This window comes from Coptis chinensis, chromosome 7 (assembly GCF_015680905.1).
Source record: "Coptis chinensis isolate HL-2020 chromosome 7, ASM1568090v1, whole genome shotgun sequence".
NCBI classification, from domain to species: domain Eukaryota; kingdom Viridiplantae; phylum Streptophyta; class Magnoliopsida; order Ranunculales; family Ranunculaceae; genus Coptis; species Coptis chinensis.
Genome location: NC_141462.1, coordinates 96,936,003 through 96,954,702, shown reverse-complemented (window position 1 = coordinate 96,954,702; position 18,700 = coordinate 96,936,003). Strand labels below are relative to the sequence as shown.

The 18,700-nt window shown below is 35.8% G+C and overlaps 2 protein-coding genes across 2 annotated transcripts; one reads left to right on the top strand and one right to left on the bottom strand.

Annotated features, from left to right (window-relative positions):
* The first annotated feature begins 5,437 nt into the window (after positions 1 to 5,437).
* LOC147490375 (KH domain-containing protein At3g08620-like) lies at positions 5,438 to 11,673 on the top strand. The gene is made up of 7 exons (XM_086569783.1): positions 5,438 to 5,778; positions 5,853 to 5,941; positions 6,383 to 6,534; positions 9,001 to 9,117; positions 9,226 to 9,342; positions 9,650 to 9,793; positions 11,045 to 11,673. Exons 1-7 carry the CDS (start codon positions 5,696 to 5,698, stop codon positions 11,189 to 11,191), a joined length of 849 nt encoding a protein of 282 aa, XP_086425909.1. The 5' UTR covers positions 5,438 to 5,695; the 3' UTR covers positions 11,192 to 11,673.
* A 1,574-nt stretch (positions 11,674 to 13,247) lies between these two features.
* GLY2 (Metallo-hydrolase/oxidoreductase superfamily protein) lies at positions 13,248 to 16,971 on the bottom strand. Its single transcript, XM_086570855.1, has 8 exons — positions 16,882 to 16,971; positions 16,585 to 16,783; positions 16,395 to 16,517; positions 16,162 to 16,326; positions 15,981 to 16,059; positions 15,295 to 15,408; positions 14,713 to 14,889; positions 13,248 to 13,539 (listed from the first exon to the last, which is right to left on the bottom strand). The coding sequence occupies exons 2-8, from the start codon at positions 16,629 to 16,631 to the stop codon at positions 13,465 to 13,467; spliced, it is 780 nt and encodes a 259-aa protein (XP_086426981.1). The 5' UTR covers positions 16,632 to 16,783; positions 16,882 to 16,971; the 3' UTR covers positions 13,248 to 13,464.
* Positions 16,972 to 18,700: the final 1,729 nt, after the last annotated feature.

Here is an 18,700-nt window from a genome sequence, read left to right as displayed (position 1 = left end):
ATCTTTATCTATAATTGGTACGAAATGAAGCAGCATGCATGTGTAGACGACACTGGAATTTCTCCGGTGGTTGGGTTTGGTAATGGTGTCTTTGAGGTAGGAGAATACAAACAATCATTAATGCAACTGCAGCAAACGTTGAGAAACATGAGAGTACATGCGAGGGCTAACTAACACAACTTCATAGTACTTTTGGATTTTTAGCACTGGAAGCTGTTGAAGTCCTCACTAGGGTGCAAAAAGTAAGTGTCAACAATGTAATGATAATTGGGTATAATGAGTATGTTCTAAGAGATATGGGATTTGCTATTCAAAAAGGGTAGGCAACATAACTTATAAGCGCTTGTCCCCTTCCACTTTTGTACGATTTGTATTTATTTTTTTCGATAAAAATAAAATATAATATTTGTGGTTAAAAAACTAAAAAATAAAAAATAAAACCACATTCTTAGGAGTTGTGGTCTAATGCCTTTGGATGAAATTATTTATGTTATTAGCAATGCATTGAGTCTCTGTCTACCCGATTTTGACCTCAATTCTCTAGTTGTTAATAAAAACCTAAAAACATGGTTTAAACCCCTTAAGAACACTTCATTTAGGTCAATTGTGTTTATAATAATGTGAATGAATCACCATTTAATCTCTTTTGTATGTTTAAGGGTTTGGAATTGAGTATGTGTGAAAATAAGTCAAATTCGCATAGAAATATAGCTAAGTTGATTGCTAGGAGAATTCCATAGAGTTAAGCCAAGATTTAAGAAGAAAAAGCCTTCAAAAAACCAAGTTAAATAAGTCAAGCAAAAGTTAACCCAAATAGCAAAAAGGCTTAAAAGTCAACAAAATTTCAAATGGGTATAACTTTTGACTCGACTCGAGAAGATATTTTTAGTGATATGAAGCCCGTTTGCACATGACCAATATAAATGGACAATAATAGTGCTATAGTAAAACACGTGCTCTTTTATCACATTTCGGGCTTGTATGTAATGTAACGGACTTTAGTGATATTTTTTGCTCATTGACTAATCCACACATATAAACCATACTTGAAACATATAAAAGTAGGATAGCCTAAAATCCCATGATATATTATTTTCATTAGTTCATTTACTAGCTTTTCTTTTTAGCCTCAATTAATACAAACTTCTTTAGCTTTTATCTTATTTAGTTTTTATGTTTTTAATTCTTAGTGTAAGAGTAGTTCCAATGACAATTGGATAACTTTTCCTCTTGGGGAGGGTTTAATGAAGCTAATTGGATGAGAAAATTTCATTTTAATTGAAGTAACTCCTGTGTAAGGTTTTCACAAGTTCTTTCTCCATGTTAAGCTCCAAATTAAAAAATAGCTAATGAAGATAAGAAATTAAAGATGAAGATGATCATTTAGAGACAAAAATCTCTCGTTTTTTCATTCATACTAGTTAGGTATAATATAGAGATAGAAAATCTCTTATAGGGATCAAAATTTACATATTTACTTTGGTTTGTCTATAAATCAAAGTAAATATGAAGACTTACAAGTATTACATCTTTTTAAATGGAGGATTCAACTCTAATGGTGAAGTTGAACATTTCCCATCTCTCTCTCCCTCTTAAAGTTTCATTTGTTTTACAAATTTGTATTTTAAAATCTAAAAAATCAAACAACCCAAATTTCTCTCCTCCCAATTCAAAAAGTTTTGGCATAAACGTTTTACGGTATGATTGTTGCTAGTCTTGAGAGGGAGTTTGAGTTATCTGCTCGTCAAAAAATAGTCATTAGATGTCTGCATTCAGAACACGCAAATGATTTTATACTTGCTATTCCGATAGAGGGACTTGGACGTATGTATGTTGCCGGTGAAGTATCGTTATATTCTCCAGTACCGCATCATGATTTTTTGTACTCTGACGGCGGTTTATGTATTGTTTGCAAAATGAGTAGGCTGGATGCTTTCGGGGACCATGCAATACGTTGTAGACATTTTTAAGGTTTCAAATATCGACATGATCATGTTATATACATTTTATGTGATGCATTTTGGAGGGATGGGGTATAAGTGAATAAGGAGGCTCCTATCAATTTTCTCATTGATTCGAATTATGGTAGATCGACATTTCGACCTATGGATGTATTGATCTACAGTTGGTTTGAAGGGATACATGCATGTGTTGATGTAACTGGAGCATCTCTGTTGGTAGGCTTGGGGGTGAAATCTATGAGGTGGGAGAAACAACTAATAAAACAGCGGCAGGGAAGACACGAGAATGTTTGTAAGGCTAACCAACACTGTTTCATTCCGTCGACACTTTTGGTTTCTTGGTACAATAGTCTGTTGAGCTTCTTAAGAGGTTGCAGAAAGTTATGGACAGTAACGTAATGACAGCTGGTTCTAACGAATTTGTATTTATGAGGATATGATTTGTCATTCAGAAAAAACTTGAGGCGCAACGTGTTGCGTGCTTGTCTTAATTATTTGTAAAACTTATTATCATTGTTAGTAAAATTTTCTTATTAAATATATATATATATATATATATATATATATATATATATATAGGGGTAGGTTCCGTTTACAACATTTTTTATACAACGTTTTATACAATACCCCCACCGAACCCTTCAAGATGTTTTAAGGGCTAATTTTTTTGTAGATAAGATGTTCTCACCATGGATATAATCTCCACAAATTTGGGTCCTTTGAACATTTCTAAGTTTGCCAAAAAAAGTTGCAAAATGATTTGTCAGACCGTTGATAAAAATTCATAGGTTGAGAGCAATTTTTCTCATGGTTAGGAGTTTCCAAATGAGCTGAATTTTTGTGGAGATGATCTCCATGGTGTGGAGATCATATATACAAGGAATCAAGGTTTAATTCATATTTTCAAAGGGTATTGTATAAAACGTTGTATAAAATGTGTTGTAAACGGAACCTACCCCATATATATATATATATATATATGGAGGGAGGGGGTTCCCTTAACCTTAATCACACTAATTGGAGTATGTGCACTATCATTTTTTTTTTCTATGCCGTTTTTTGGTTAATACAATTGTTTGAGCTTATATCATTTTATGTCAGGGCAGATGCAAGATTCTCCTTAAGAGGGAGCTACTAGTCTTAATTGTCATTACTCTATGCTATCAATATCGGATATCTCAGTCGATTAATCGCATATCGTTGGTAAATCGATTAGTTTTTACCGATTTTTTAATTTTTCTCACCGAACCGATTTAATCACCGAATTGACCGATTAATCGGCCTAGATGACTGATTTCTCGCTAAACCTAGAAAAAAAAAAATTATTGAAAATATCGGTTCCCCATCCAAAAAAATATGTAAAATTAACGAATTATATTATTAAACCGTATTAATAATAATAGAACCCAATAAATACACAAAGTTAAGAGTTTACTTATTTTTCCCTCCATAACGAAAGTTAAATATACAAATTATTGTATTATCTCGATAATAAATATTATTGTTTCTCAATCCCCTTATTCATTTAAATATTTAACGTAATTTTTGTGTTTGACATATTTGTAGTATTCCAAAATTGAGATAGTTAAATGTGATTATGAGAGTTTGATATTTTTTGTTGTATCTCGGATCACTTTTTAGAAATATTTTGTATGATTATACTATTATATATTTTGAAAACGTCAAATATATACATTCGATATAACCGATTAAATCACCAATTAATTGCCGATTAACCGCATATCACTCCTTGACCGATTAGTTTCGAAAACCGATTTTAACTGCCTAGCCATTACTATTTGGTTAGTTTTTGACTTTTAGGGAGGAGGGTTATAATTCAGGAATAGTGAAAGTTGGGGGGGTAAGCCCTAGATAGCTAACTCATAGATCCACCCTTGATTTTGTTTATGTTTTTCAAACGTTAATGTAGGTGTGTCAATGGGCCGGTTTTTAGTGTTGTAAGAACCAATAATCATTTAATGTTACAGTTTCGGTTCCGATTCTTTATGGTTTTTAAAATTGTAGAACCATACCCATAACCATTGGTTTCTAGCGTGTATTTTCGGTTTCGGTTTTTCATTTCGGTTCTTAAGAGATTCATTATTTACACATATTTTTTATTGATCTTATTAAAAAAAGTGTACTAAAAATACAAAAATATCGCACGAACGAGCCACTTTTTAAATATTGATATAAATAATGATGTCATTCAATAATAAGTTAAATAAAACCATATATTTCAGGTTGTAAACTATATTTTTATATTATTTATAACATTAAATATTATGAAAACTACATATTATACTAATAAATAAAATTTAATAATATATAAATGAACGTTTTGAGTTTTTATATTTTTTCTTTCAATATTTTTTATATTAAAAGTACGATAACGTACGATTCCAATTATAGAATGGTTAAAAAACCATTCGGTTCTAGTTTTATATAGTCCGGTTTTTTTAATACACATTTTAATACAGTTCCTAAAAATAGAAACCGGAACCATGATTTTTTCTAGGATTCTGTTAAACTGGTACCCATCGACAAACACCCTTAGTTAATGGTGTTTTTGGAATCTCCTATTTTGCAACCGATGTTATTCACTTGCATGACACACTCAAACTAGTAGATTCTAGGACCGCACGCTTATGTTGTGATGATACATCTATTATCTGTGGTGTTTTTGACATGGTATATTGGTATCTTTTATCATTTTGATACGAGTGCTCCAGTTGTAAATGCATATTCATGTTGAGAGATATAGTACATTTGTACCATCCATTGGTCAATAGTACATTTGTTACCACGAAAGATTAAATCTTAAATTTGAAGTCGTACGCACGATGATGGGTGCAGAACTCAATAGTCAAATGATTCACACGAGGGTGCATTTACTGTAGAAAACAGTGCGCTGATTTTGAAAGACCAAATGCAAGAATCTCGAAGCACAAAGCTATAGCGTGGAATCGTGGGAACCGAAGATGAATATATATGGGTGGTTATCACGGTAACCATGTTTTTTGAGCGCTCGAGTGGGTGGGGGCCACGTATTTGTTTGTCTGTCTGTTTTTTTTATTATTTTTTTCCTCTCCCTTTTTCTGTCTCATGATGACGCTTCAGGGATCTACTGCGGCTCATTTTGTCTCTCTTCTCCACTGTAAAAAAAAAAAAAACAATGAAAAACAAACATTATTGTTTTTATTAAATATAATAATATATATTTTTTTTTGTTGGTTTGGGGTGTGTTGCTCAGCTGTAGGTAGGCTGTTTGTTAATAAGCCTTTACTGGAAGGAAGTGAAGGGAAGGGCTTAAACCCTACACACTACGGCTACCCACCCCTTCACCCAAATAATAAAAGAACCCCCCCCTCCCAGCAATCATTTCCACACAAAAAAATATTTTATTTATTTATTTATATCTCATTTATTCATTTATTTCCTTATATATATATATATATAAACAAATTAAATTTATTATTATATTATTATTATTTCTCCCCCTTCGCCCTTCCCCCTTCCCAGCTCCCCTTCCCATTTAGGGAACACAAGACCGCACGTTGGTTGAGGAAGAAGACATCTTTATTGATTATTAATATTAGTTTGTTTGTGTGTTGAACAACTACTGTTGATGAAATCAAAGAGTTTATTGATCCTATAAAAAAATATTTGTATTTGTCTGTTGTAATAATATCAAATATCAAATATCAAATATCAGAATCAGCAGCACACTAGTGATGTCAGGAAGCCTCTATAGTCACAATTTCTCCCCAGCAAGAACCGCCTCTCCTCAGATATTAAGGACTGCCTCCGACGACAGGTTTTCCTTCTTCTTATTTATTACACTTAATTTTTTCTTTTTTTTTTTTATTAATCTGTTCCTTAATTTTACAGTCACTACTTAACTGAGTTGTTAGCCGAACATCAAAAGCTTGGGCCCTTCATGCAAGTTCTCCCTATTTGTAGTCGCCTCTTAAATCAAGGTCTTTCCTTCTCCTCCTCCTCCTCCCCTGTTTTTTTAGTTTTTATTTTTATTGGACATTATTTTTTAACATTATTCAACTTGGATAACATCAATCTTGTGTCCAATGTTCTTTATTTATTTTCCTAATTTGCTTACCAACCATATGTTCCTAGTAAGCATCTTTTTTTTTAATGCATTATGTGGATGAAGACTTCAGTTTAGCTTTTACATGTATAATGCTTGTATTGTACTAGTAAATGTTTTTTTAACTTTCCAAGCATACCAATATGATTAGTCGTTTAGTATAACACTTGATTGAGATGCTGGAGGCAGATAACAGTACACGCCCACGCTATTCTATTAAAAATGACGGTCTTCAATACATTGCAGCAGATGTCATGACATTTATTTAAGAAACAGGATCATTTTCTCATGTTCGTGTGCCCTTTCGCGTGCACAGAAATTATACGAGTGTCCGGGATGGTCTCCAACCCAGGTTTTGGTGACTATGACAGACTGCATCATGGAAGCCCCAGTCCTATGTCTTCTCCAAACCTTATGTCAAATGTTGGAGGATCGAGCTTAACTGGTTGGAATAACCTCCTGCAGGAGGTAACTGATTTACTACTTGCTTATATCTTACCTTTATTTTTATTTCATTTTATTTTATTTTTTTCTTGTTTGCAATTGCTCTGCACTCATTATGTACCTGCATTCAGTTCTATATATTCCAATCGTATGTATCTGACAATGAATAGATAATATATTAATATAATCATTTCTAGTACGCATATATGGACCTTAAAGTAAGATATGAAGTTTGTTAGCCTCATTGAGTCTCACTACACACCATACACGTAACTAGAGATTTACTTAATCGGAATGTAGCTTCTGCTACCTCATCAAGAAAGAAATTTCTTAAGGGTGTCATAGTCCGATTATCTATCCATCGGCACTCCTTACATAGGGTTTTATGTTTGGTATTTTGAAGGTGAACCCTCCAGTTGATCTGATAATGAATAATCACCTTATCCAAGAGGCAACCTATGTGAGGAAAAACCAGATGAATTATTTCCAGCCACACATACTATGTTATGGTTCATCATGGAGGATAACCTTGTTCCCCTGAAAAGTGGTGAATTCCAATTAGTGAGCCTTGTTAACCAATTTATTAGATGAAAACATGTTGTGTTCATTTGATAGGACCTCATTTTATCCTTTACGGTGTTTCTTAATTGTTCCCATGCTTCAATCTGATAGACACTATATATGTCGACCTTGTTTTTCAATTAAGCAGAAGGGCAAGGAACTATCACACATCACCACTGTAATCAGAAAATAATGTTTTACCTAAATTTTGCCATCATCAGTCCTTGCATTTCAATCCCTATTCATACACGGAATATATTGCAAATTTAGCAGTTAATTTAATGTTTTAAAAACTTAAGGAATGTATTTTTGAGCACTTGGTTGTGGCTATCCTATGGGTTTTATACTTTTATTGAATGAAGGAATGATGGAATCTTTGACTCCCCCAGGCCCACAATGGATGAGGTGGTCTTTAATGTCAAAGGAACTATTCTTGATTGGTTTATCTGGGTTAATTTGGGTGTTTCCTGGGTCGGTGAATGGTTTATAGCTTCATCGACTTCAGGGTACATTGGAGGAGGGGACAATGTATATGGAGTATGATTCCTTATTCAGTTATGTCAGATTGTCAGGTGTGTGTGGATGTAGTGGCGTAGAAGGGCATTTTCTGCCCCTGCAATTTCTCAATATCGTAGGTGGAATTTAGCCTCTTAGGTATCATTAACCTCTTACTTACCTAAAACAATATCCCATCTTTCCAAGCATATGCCTCTAGTTTTATGGTTAAGTCCAATATTCGAGCAACTGAAAACAGGTCTATGTTAGTAATGCTGTTTAGAAGTGCGACGAGACAGTTTATCTAAGGCTCTAAGCATGAATTGAGGTAAGTTGGTTGTTAGGTATCACCAACATTTATGCCTCGAGTAAGTTTAACTATGTGTGTGTGTGTGTGTGTGTGTGTCTGTGTCTGTGTCTGTGTGCGGGTGCGGGTGTGGGCGTCCGTGTGCGTGCGTTTGTGTGTGTTAGATGAACTGACATTGTATTGAATGAAAATGAAGAAGGGGGTGGGGGTGGAACTCCTCTTCTTCTTATTCTCGAGGAAAACATGAAAAGGGAGAATGGAGACCGGGATATAAATCTCAATAGAAAGGGGTATGCAAATGATAGGGAGAAGATAGAGATTGATTTTTCATTGAGATTTTAAATTCTTTGTCGTATCAAGGACAATAATAAATGATTGTGGATCGCACATGGTTCTTGCTCGGGTAAGATTCTTGGAAATTTGCTGGTGAGGAGAGGGAAATAGTAGTTGAAGTTCTAACTTCATCCAAATGCATATCTATTTAAAAAGTTATTCTACAATTTAAAAGATAAAAAAAGTTTTCTCTGGAATGTTTTGATATTCTTTAGGACTGCCTACTTCAAGCAGATTATGACTAACTCTTAAACTGTTCAAATGAGAGGGTTGAAGATCCAAAGGTGGAGCGTATCACATGCAGCTTACTAAATGAAACAGTGAGCGACCTCTTGATTTTGTTTACCCATGGGCTATGGCTTTCTGATGCCAACAAAAGTGGAGAAACTTGTAAATTAATGGCCCAAATTGATGTAGGACAAGAAGCGTGATTTTGGCAACTAGCATTATTCTATCTTATAGTTAGTAGATTTAGGAATTGATTTATTTAGTATTTTCTTTTTGCATAGAAGAATCCATGTTTATAGATATCGTTCCTTGGACTTCAAGGTTCCTTTTGGATTTACTTTCCAGTTTAGTAGGATTGATTTAGTAGTTTGTGTGCACTGAACACGGTGTTTTATTATCTTCTGAAGATTATTTTTTTTTCTGAACAAGTTTGTGTTGAAATTTGAGGCTAATTAGTTCTCCAGTTAGATTCCGATTGGTTTGGGAAAGTGTCCAAAGAGCCTCTGTTTAGATATGCCTCACATCTCTGAAATGCGCATAGTGACTTTTGCTTCTATGTACGACAGAGATTAGGTGTACCACAAGGGGTGACAATGGACTGGCAAGGGGCACCAGCAAGCCCAAGTTCATACATTGTTAAAAAGATTTTGCGTTTGGAAATTCCAGTTGATAGTTATCCAAATGTAAGTTTTCTGCTCATAAATTTTAGTCATATTTTGACAGCATTTCTTGTAAACCATTGATTTTACCCCTAAAAAGGAATTGAGACTGACGTTGTTGTCATGGATTAGTTCAATTTTGTTGGGCGACTGCTAGGCCCCAGGGGGAATTCACTAAAAAGGGTGGAGGCGTCTACAGGTTGCCGTGTCTACATCAGAGGAAAAGGTTCCATAAAAGATCCAGGAAAGGTAATACATGTTTTTCCAAGATGTACCGTAGCTCGGTGAAAGTGAAAGTATGTTGTAAATTTCTCTGAAATAGCTAATATTGTTTACTTGTTCATGACTTTGCTCAAGTCAAGTTCCTTTTTTATTTTTCATTTTTCTTTTCCCTTGAAGAGATTTATAAACTAGAAAAACAAAGCATTTGCTAGAGTCAAGTCTTATATGTTTAACGGAAAAAAAAAAGTATTTTATTTGAGGCAAGTCTATTTCAACTTAAATTTGTTGGTAATGTTGTTTATTCTTGCTAATTATCTGTTATTTCACCCCTAAGGAGGATAAGCTACGAGGAAGGCCAGGTTATGAGCACCTCAACCAACCTCTGCATATTTTGGTTGAGGCTGAGTTACCAGCGAATATTGTTGATACACGGCTGAGACAGGCACAGGAAATTCTTGAAGAGTTGCTTAAACCAGTGGTATGTTCTCCAATCCAACAATTTGTTGCAGTTCTAGTAGGATTCAGTTATATATAATTAAGCAATAACACTGCTGGAACTCGTTCGGAATTATGAAATAATAAAAAGGAGAAAATTTCTTATATTATTTCTGGTGTTATTTTTTGGTTTTCAATGAAGTACTCATGTCTGGTAGTAGGTATAAGATCTCTTTCCATGTACGCATAGTACATGGTACAGATATCATAGATTTGGGGCAGTACCATTCTTCTGCTCCTTCTGGACGTCTTGTATGCTGAAGTAATCCAATCTCACTTTTCTTGGTTATCTTTTACTACTTTAACTGTTCTACCATTTATAGAACAGGCCTACTGATTGTTGAGGGCAAGAATGTTGTAGTTAGTGTTTTCTAACTTGTATGCATGATAGTGGTGGGGTTGCTGGTTTTGTGGTGTGTTCAATTCACCTGCAATCCTCATCCATACCAAGTGATGCCTCCTTGAGGGTGGGACAAAACTTGTATTCTTATTGAATGTATGGCTAATACATATGACACTCCTCACACTGACTTTTTTTTTCCTCTTCCAAATTGATGTTTCAAAATGAAGAAGAAACAAAAGAAAATGTATTGCTTCGAGTCAAACTGGGCACAGTAATGTTAGTTTATTTGGAATCTAACACAAATGGACACGGATAAGCTTATTGGTATCCGGCATGGAAACGGAGTGTCCAACACAGCGACCTATATAAAGTTAGACATGGGAGCACGGCTAATTAAACATAAACATATTACTATTCTTTATTTACACAACTAATTCTTAGGCTCAAGATCTTACACAGCGCCTCCTAACAAATAAATAACTATGAAGCATATCATAGAGTTCTAAGTTCTAACTATGTCAATCGATTATTTTCTTAGTCTTTTAGGTAATAGAAGAAACCCTTATGCACAATGTATCCGTCTGTGTGACACGAGTGTCCGTGTGTCTCTGATTTTTCAAAAAGTATGAAGTGTCCATGTAACTTAGAAAAGAAATGGAAATGCGGTATCTTTGCTACTACATTAGTTTGGACATTAAAAAATGGTTGGAGAAAAAGGTTCCCTTTAAATTGGACAATTGCCTATTTATGTGATATGAAAGGTATCTCATGGTTTAATTCTGTTTCTCCTTCCGTGTAAGTTATGTATGCCAGAAGCAAAGTGACTATCTGATATTCTTTTTTGGTCCTTAGTGCTAACGTAGTTGGTGTCATCCTTCTATACATCCACAGGATGAGTCACAGGATTTCTATAAAAGGCAACAGCTACGTGAACTGGCACTGCTAAATTCTAATCTGAGAGAAGAGAGTCCTCGACCAAGTGGAAGTGTTTCTCCTTTCAATTCAAGTGGGATGAAGCGTGCGAAAACAGGACGGTAGGGATCATTATTTTCTGTCTCTCATTCTCTGCAGTGATTCCTCAGGCACTTCATTCTCAGATACCCAGTGTCTCAATGTGCCTATTGCTCCATCATATCTATAAAGGAATGAAGCTTATAACATTGGCTGGTGAGTTTGTGCTTGTAGTGGGAACAGTATCTTTGAGAAATAGGAAAAGAAGGCAATGCCTGCTATAGTTTTGGATACCTGTTGTTACTGTTCGGTGATGTCAATTGTGGTTGTTGTAAACTTAGATCGTTCATTTGATTTATTCTTGTGCTTTTAACCATAATTTATGATCTGGCGCCTGCATAAGATGTTTTAACAGTCCAATGGTGGAGCCTGTGCCAAGGTAACAATTCTTCATGGCTATATAATATTTTCATTGAACGGTTGGAGACTTGAGTGACTTATTTCTACTATTTCAGTAAATGTGTACTAGGAGTTGCAATAAAGAAATTTGTGTCCATGACACTTATTTATGATTTATTTGTATCATATATTTGCATCTTGGTCTTTGGCATGTTTAGAAAATAAACAAATTATACAGGGAGTACTCAGCGAAAGTTGAAGGCTTCTGAGATTCTGTGAGAAACAGGTGGAGGGCTGGAAACCACAACTATACACTTATACAGGCAGTATATGAAAGCCTACGAGAACAGAACTTTATTGTTGATGCATGTATATGTAGGAATGTAAATGTAAAAAACCAACAAAGTAGGCCCTGTTTCTATATTTCATGTTCATGTTTATGTGAAATGAGTAGGAAATACTATTCTGGGTGTGCCTATTAAAAATATGAGTAGGAAATACTGCTCTCGGTCTGTCTATAAATTTTTTTGTTAGAAGCTCTACAGCCTTTAGGAAATCACAATCGGTTTAACCACAGATCTTTGAGACATGGAGCATGACTGCCAACTTGCCAAGGGTCAACAACCATTTTGGCAAAACATATGCGAAATAGTGATGTTATTTCTTCTCAACAAGTTTAATACTTTAGTCACTGCCTACTTGCCTTCTGCAGGTAATACGCAAAGTTTAGATGAGAATTTGCTCTTGATTTTGCACCTTCAAAAATTTTAAAAAGAAAATGAAAGGAAATGCCCTGCCTCTGTTGTGCGGAATGTAATGTAGTATGCCTCGATAATTTCAGCTAAGGGCTACCCACTTTCAGTTAAGGACTACCCACTAATCTCCATGGATATCCATCGCATACTCGTTTGCAGGCTTGCAGCCATATTGTCTCTCCCTTGCCCTTTGTAGCCATCAGATCAACCTATAAACAAATGACCTATAATTATTTTGTTTACAGGTCGTTTGTTTAAAGTTCCAGACTTGACTAAGAAAAAAGCGTAAAAATTAACCAAGGCGATTTTTTTTTTTTTAAAAAAAAGTTAAGCTGGGGTTAAGGCTGACCCCCACCTGTTTTATTGATAATCAACTTGTTACATATGGAGTTCCTGAGGCATCATCCTCATACATACCTTCCCTAAGAGTATAGTCATTAGAAAGAGGTTCGACAAAAACACAAGTTCTAAGGCCTCAAGCCTAACACCAAATCTATTCAAAGTACACCAAGGCGAATTTTATATGCACCTCAAAGCGGAGAAAGGCAAGCCTATGGGGATAGCTATGCAGAGGTGTTAGTTTGCGACAAATTTGGTATTAGGCCCTCCACAGCAGAGTGTGGAAAGTCAAAACCAAAACTTACATAGCCATGTCCGAGCTTCTAAAGCGCAACCTATGCTCGTTCCGTAAGTCAATCAAGTGAAGGAACATGGGGAATAAAACAATTTTTCCATAAAGGTGACGAAGTATATGGAATAAAATTGCTAAACGAAGATATACAACACAAACGATCAGTTAATACAAGAATATAAGCTGCCCCGATAGACAAGTATTGGCCCTTTGAGTAATATTCCACAAAGACGACTTAAAGCACATGTTACCAGATTTACGTAGCATACTGAGGAAAACTGTAAATCTGGACATCATAATGGATGCCAAAAATCCTTTGAAAAAAATGCAACGGGCGGGGCTATTCATCTGATGCACATATCCGAAGGGGTATCTCATTGATGATTTTCTGCAACTATATAATTTAGTAGGACATGGGTCTTTACAAAATATCATCATGAAACATTCGTCTGCACACAACACGGTGACTCTGCAAGCTAAAAGTTACAATGCATACATAATTATAACAACTGTTTATTCAATATCAGCAGGCTTCATCAACCCCTCTGATTGTCTTTTTGCCACCTCATTTCACATCAACCCCTCCAATTGTCCTTCTGCAGCCTTATGTTTCGGAGAGCTTCAACAGGGGTTTGACAACCAACTTTCACCTATAAAATCAAAATGAAAATTATCCATTATATTTTATGCTTACGGATAAAAAGTAACATCAAACTACGAAATATGCTTGATGACTAACATCAAATTATTTTACATAAAGTATAGTAAATGTCTCAACATTAGAAAAAAAAAAAGTCTCAAGATTAGAACAGTCTATGTGACTTCAGGATAGTTCCCTTTTTTAACTTTTATTTATCTATTTATTCAGTTTTGGAAGAAGTGAGGTAGGGTCAAGGCAGACCGCCACCTGCGACATTGAAACAAAAAAACACTGTTAAAATCCCTCACATATGTGATATGAGATATTATGGACATATTCACATTCGAGGGAGGGCCAAGGTTAGAGGAGGCCGGGGGAGGGCAAATTCAGGAAGGAACTGTTCATTTTCAGAGAAATAGTGAACAAGACAAATGCAATTAGAACAAATTTATACACAACAAATGAAGGATGTCAGCTTCCTAGTAAGCTGCAAGTGGGGAAAAGGTTTGACGAAATTTTAGTTTCTTCATCTTCAAAGGAGTACATATGTGAACAAAGAAGAATAAACTTCAAGAGATGAGGAGATAATAACTATAAAAGAGAAAGGAAACCAATAAGACATTTAGTCACTAGGTTCTCTCTGTCTGATGAATAAAAACTTCGATCAACAAATGATGAACTATTACTGTAAGAGAAATATAGCAACTGTATGCCCCTAGGATGTCATCCACTAGGACCAAGTTAGGCATTTATTGACATATTACAGCAATAAAGAAACCAAAACTACTGGAAGAACATATTTTCGGATATCTTCTCATAATTTTTTGGACTATTAACTATCTTCTCAAAAAAATAAAGGGTTAGTCCCCCCCCAGATGAGCCAATTAGGATTCCTCCCCCCCAAGTACATACAAAAAAACAGTCAACTTGGGTTGACCGTGTTTTTTTTGTGTGTGTGTGTGTGGGGGTTAATACTAGTTAACCCAAAAATAAAATATAAGACAGGATCAGTTATTCTTTTGATAGAAAACAACATTCTGTCACTTGTCAAAAAGGCACGTTACATACCAAAAAGAATCAAGTCAACAACAAATAGACCACTAAGCTTTGTGTCGAAAATTCTAGAATCTAAAGAAGTTACTTATATTTTCCCTCAAACACAATACGAAAAGGGAAACAGTACCTGCAATTCTGGTATGTCAACACGCATAAATGGGTTGGTCTCAAATTCATCCTGGATTGTTGATGGAATGGTGGGGAGATTTGCCTGTCGCTGTTGCTGAGCCCATGATAGCTTCTGCACTATCTTCTCATTATCTGGTTCAACAGTCAAAGCGAACTGCAGGTTTTTCACTGTGTACTGAAGAAAGAAAAACAGACAGACATTATCTTTTTTATACCAGTTTAATGAGTACAGAGAGAAACAAAACTTCATGAGTTTTTCACATGGGTAGTGAGTAATGCAAATTGTAAAACAACTATCAACATATATGATTATAATATGGTTCTTCACAACTATATTTCCAGGGTGGCCCATAAATGTGAGTCCCTTTCGCATAAGTTAACTAAATGGTTGCAATCATTTAATAAATATCCTTGTAAACTCTCAAAGCAGTCCACGAAAACACACAGGAAATCGATCAATCAGGCTTCACAAAGTATGGTAATATAAGAAAACTGAAAACCAGACAAAATCTCAGAACAAACTGCCTAGAGAAAAGACAAAGGAAAAATGTATTTTCTGTCATAAAGAAAATTTAAATACCTCATGGCCACAATAAACTTGAGTGGGCTTTGGTAATGATCCCAGTGTTACACACAGAGATTGATACATCTGTTCTGCTGTGCCTTCAAAAAACTTCCCACAACCAGCGACAAACTACACAGGTAACAAAAAACTATAATCAGCTGTTAACTTTGAAATCGGAATTTCGAGGAAATTCTTGTGTTGAAGTAATTTTTGGAAACACAGTCAAAGTATATATGTGCCTTCCTCCCCGCCCTCCCGGCCAGTAAATAAATATTTAAATAAATGTATCACTTTCCAACCTATCAAACTATACAAATGTTGCAGATTGAGAGAAATACAACCATATCTGCAACCAATTCTTGTTGTCTATATATTTCGGAAGTTGAACCTACATGATGCCATGAAAAACTATAAAAACAGATTGGATGGCCATGGTCCATCAGGTTTAATGAACAGAGTAATGCTTATGTACTTTAGACAGCCTGCGGCTGCAAGATCATTTAGTAAGTTGATTTCAAGTTTCAGGCATCAAAATGATGCAAAAGATTGCTCATTTTGACCCAAATCCCCAAATCACGTAAGCTCTCAGTCGCCACAAAATACAACAAGCAGTAGAAAAACAATAATCACCAGCATCACATAAGATTTACCATATGGATAAGAAGCCTAAAGGAAAACAGATACAAGTTTGCTTGACTCACCAAAGTATCCCCAGTGAAAACAGCTGGATTCTCTTCTTCTTTGCCAGTGACGTAGTAGCTTATATGACCTCTGGTGTGGCTGATGAAATCAAGTCGATTTGTATAGGGAAAAATAAAAAGCAGCTATAGGCAGTAATAAGTTAGTGCAAGTTGTATCTGTTGAAGAGAAGTAGAAACATACCAAGGCGTGTGGAGGGACAAGATATTGATATTTGAAGCCCCAAGTGAAATGTTGTCGCCGTTTTGAACTAGATGAGTGCATCCTTGGACATTGTCAAGAGAACCACCATAGACCTTAATACCAGGGACCAACTGCTTAATCTTATCATTGCCACCGGCATGATCCCTAAAAAAGATTGATTCTTTTGGAGTGAGCTGGTTTGTTGAGTTGGAATGAAAGAAATAGAGGATTACCAGTGATGGTGAGTGGTGAGGACGAGCTTCAGAATGAGGCCGTGTTGATTGGCAGCCTCGAGAATCTTGTCCGGCTCAACGGGATCTACTGCCGCTGCTTCTTTGGAGCCCTCATCGATTATACTGTCAAATAAACATCATCATCATCATCATCGTCATCATCATCATGAGAGAGAGAGCAAATACTTACAGGTAGGAGTAGTTGTCTTCCAAGCAAGGAATGTGTAGAATCTTCATCTTTCAATTCTTCCAAACGACTTACACTCATTTCTAAAAGTAAAAGTATATAAAACTAACTAGTAACTAGTACGTGTCAAGGGCCTGCTGTTACTATGGGGCCTAAACTGTTAGCTTGTAGAGTACACGAGAATCTTCTACTAGTTTGCTTACTACTACTATAGATAGATAGTGCTGCAACAACTATATCGTTTGATTTGAAACAAAAATGCTATATCGTTTGATTTGCTAAATGCATTAACTCCTGTGCTGAAAGTTGGTGATTGATATTTTGTTGTAGTGGTAAAAGTGTTGTCATCATTATCATTAGGGGTTGCCTCTAACTGCGGAGACATTATGTGGTGAATCTTTGGTTAGCCCCTTTTAGGTAGAGAGGACAATGTCATGTATTACAACCGTTACTTGTTGAATTCATAGCAACAACTATATCGTTTGATTTGCTAAATGCATTGACTCCTGTGGTGAATCTTTGGTTATAGGTCGGGGACCGGATAATAGTATTTGTCTTAAGCCGGATAATAGTATTTGTCTTATAGTTGTGGGCATGGTTTGACACGTCTCCAAGATTGCAATGAAATGAGTTTTCAAAGATGTGGTTGGGTACTAATAGGATTTTCATTATGGGGTTGGTGTTTTTGGTGGAGCTGAGATGTTTTTGCACACTGTCAACCATACGGTATATGCTACCAGTGACAGTACCTCTCTTTTAATGCTGTTTGTAGATTTTCAGAATATTTTTAACATGATTGATCGGACTATCATGTTGAGAGAGATTCGTATCCGTGCCTAACAATTGCCCCTTGGGTCGAGTACTTGTATTGTTAGAGGTTGTATTTGGGAGATGGCTACATATAGTCTGCTACTGGGTCCAGCGAAGTGACCATTTGGGTCCCTTTATCTTTATCTTTGCACTTGGTGTTGCATCTCCTGATTCTACGGATCCAGTCTAGTTGTCAGTTATTACTACAGAATTGGTACGTAGATTATGGGACTTTAATCAGAGATACAGAACAGGTGGCGACAACTTTGGGTATATTTAGGAAGAATGGCCTTTTTACGAGTTAGTTATCAATATGGCTAAAATTGAGATATTTTGGCCATCATTGGATTCACATCGCTCCACTCCTAGTCCTTTTTCCTTAGATTTGTTTCGTCCTCAACAAGGGGTTAGGTTGCTTGGAGATGCGGTCAACATTGATTCATCCTTTGTTATGGGCCTTGCTCGCAAGCGTGTTCAAAATATTATGACTTTGATGGACCGTTTAGTTGTATTGGAAGATCTACAGTGTGAGTTAGCACTCTTACAAGCTTGTGTTGGGCTCTCTAAGTTGATTTTTGCGATTCGTACTTGTCCACCATCCCTAGTCTTTTTAGAGAGTCAGTTAAGACTTTTGATCGACATTTCCGCAGTGTTATCTAGGATATTGTGGTTTTTGATGGTTCTGACTTCGGTAATTTGCAGTGGCATTTATCGATACTTCCATTACGTCTTGGTGGGTTAGGTATTTATTGTACCACTGATGCCTCTATTTTTGCTTTTGTGGCCTCCCATTGTCAGACTTTTGATTTTTCAAAACCACATTCTTAGGGGTTGCGCCCCAATGCTTTTGGATGAGATTTTTGATGTTGATAGCAGTGCATTAAGTCTTTGTATACTCGATTTTGACCTCAATTCTCTGGCTGTGAATGCTATTGTCCCCTCAAAACCACAAAAAGTTGTAACGAAGACTTGTATCATCTAGAGCTCCACCAGGCATGTCAAAGTTGGTGTTGTTATGTAATGAGGAGTCAGAAGCAAGCATTATTAGAATGAACGGCAGCAGCAGACTACAGTGCTGGGTTGCAAAGCTCATGGTCCATTGATGAAAGAATGTGATGTGCGGCTTCTAAGTGCTTCTGCCCCTCAATGCCGAGTTCTTGCGTCATACTAGTTTTCCCTGTGTTTGACATTTGACTTATTAGAACATCTTTAATTGTGACCTCTTAATGGTGAGAACTCTTGAATACCAAACACCAAATTCTTGAAAATTTTGTAAAAACCATCTTTAGTGCTGAGACCAAACAAAAAA

What these genes read in the sequence shown, in the direction of transcription:
- GLY2 (XM_086570855.1), bottom strand. Translation starts at nt 16,631, where the DNA reads ATGAAGATTCTACACATTCCTTGCTTGGAAGACAACTACTCCTACCT. An exon ending in TTTTCACTGGGGATACTTTG is followed by an intron (nt 15,409 to 15,980) that starts GTGAGTCAAGCA and finishes TTACCTGTGTAG; the next exon opens with TTTGTCGCTGGTTGTGGGAA. An exon ending in TTGACATACCAGAATTGCAG is followed by an intron (nt 13,540 to 14,712) that starts GTACTGTTTCCC and finishes TTGATTTTATAG; the next exon opens with GTGAAAGTTGGTTGTCAAAC.
- LOC147490375 (XM_086569783.1), top strand. Translation starts at nt 5,696, where the DNA reads ATGTCAGGAAGCCTCTATAGTCACAATTTCTCCCCAGCAAGAACCGCC. An exon ending in AGGACTGCCTCCGACGACAG is followed by an intron (nt 5,779 to 5,852) that starts GTTTTCCTTCTT and finishes TTAATTTTACAG; the next exon opens with TCACTACTTAACTGAGTTGT. An exon ending in TAGTCGCCTCTTAAATCAAG is followed by an intron (nt 5,942 to 6,382) that starts GTCTTTCCTTCT and finishes TCGCGTGCACAG; the next exon opens with AAATTATACGAGTGTCCGGG.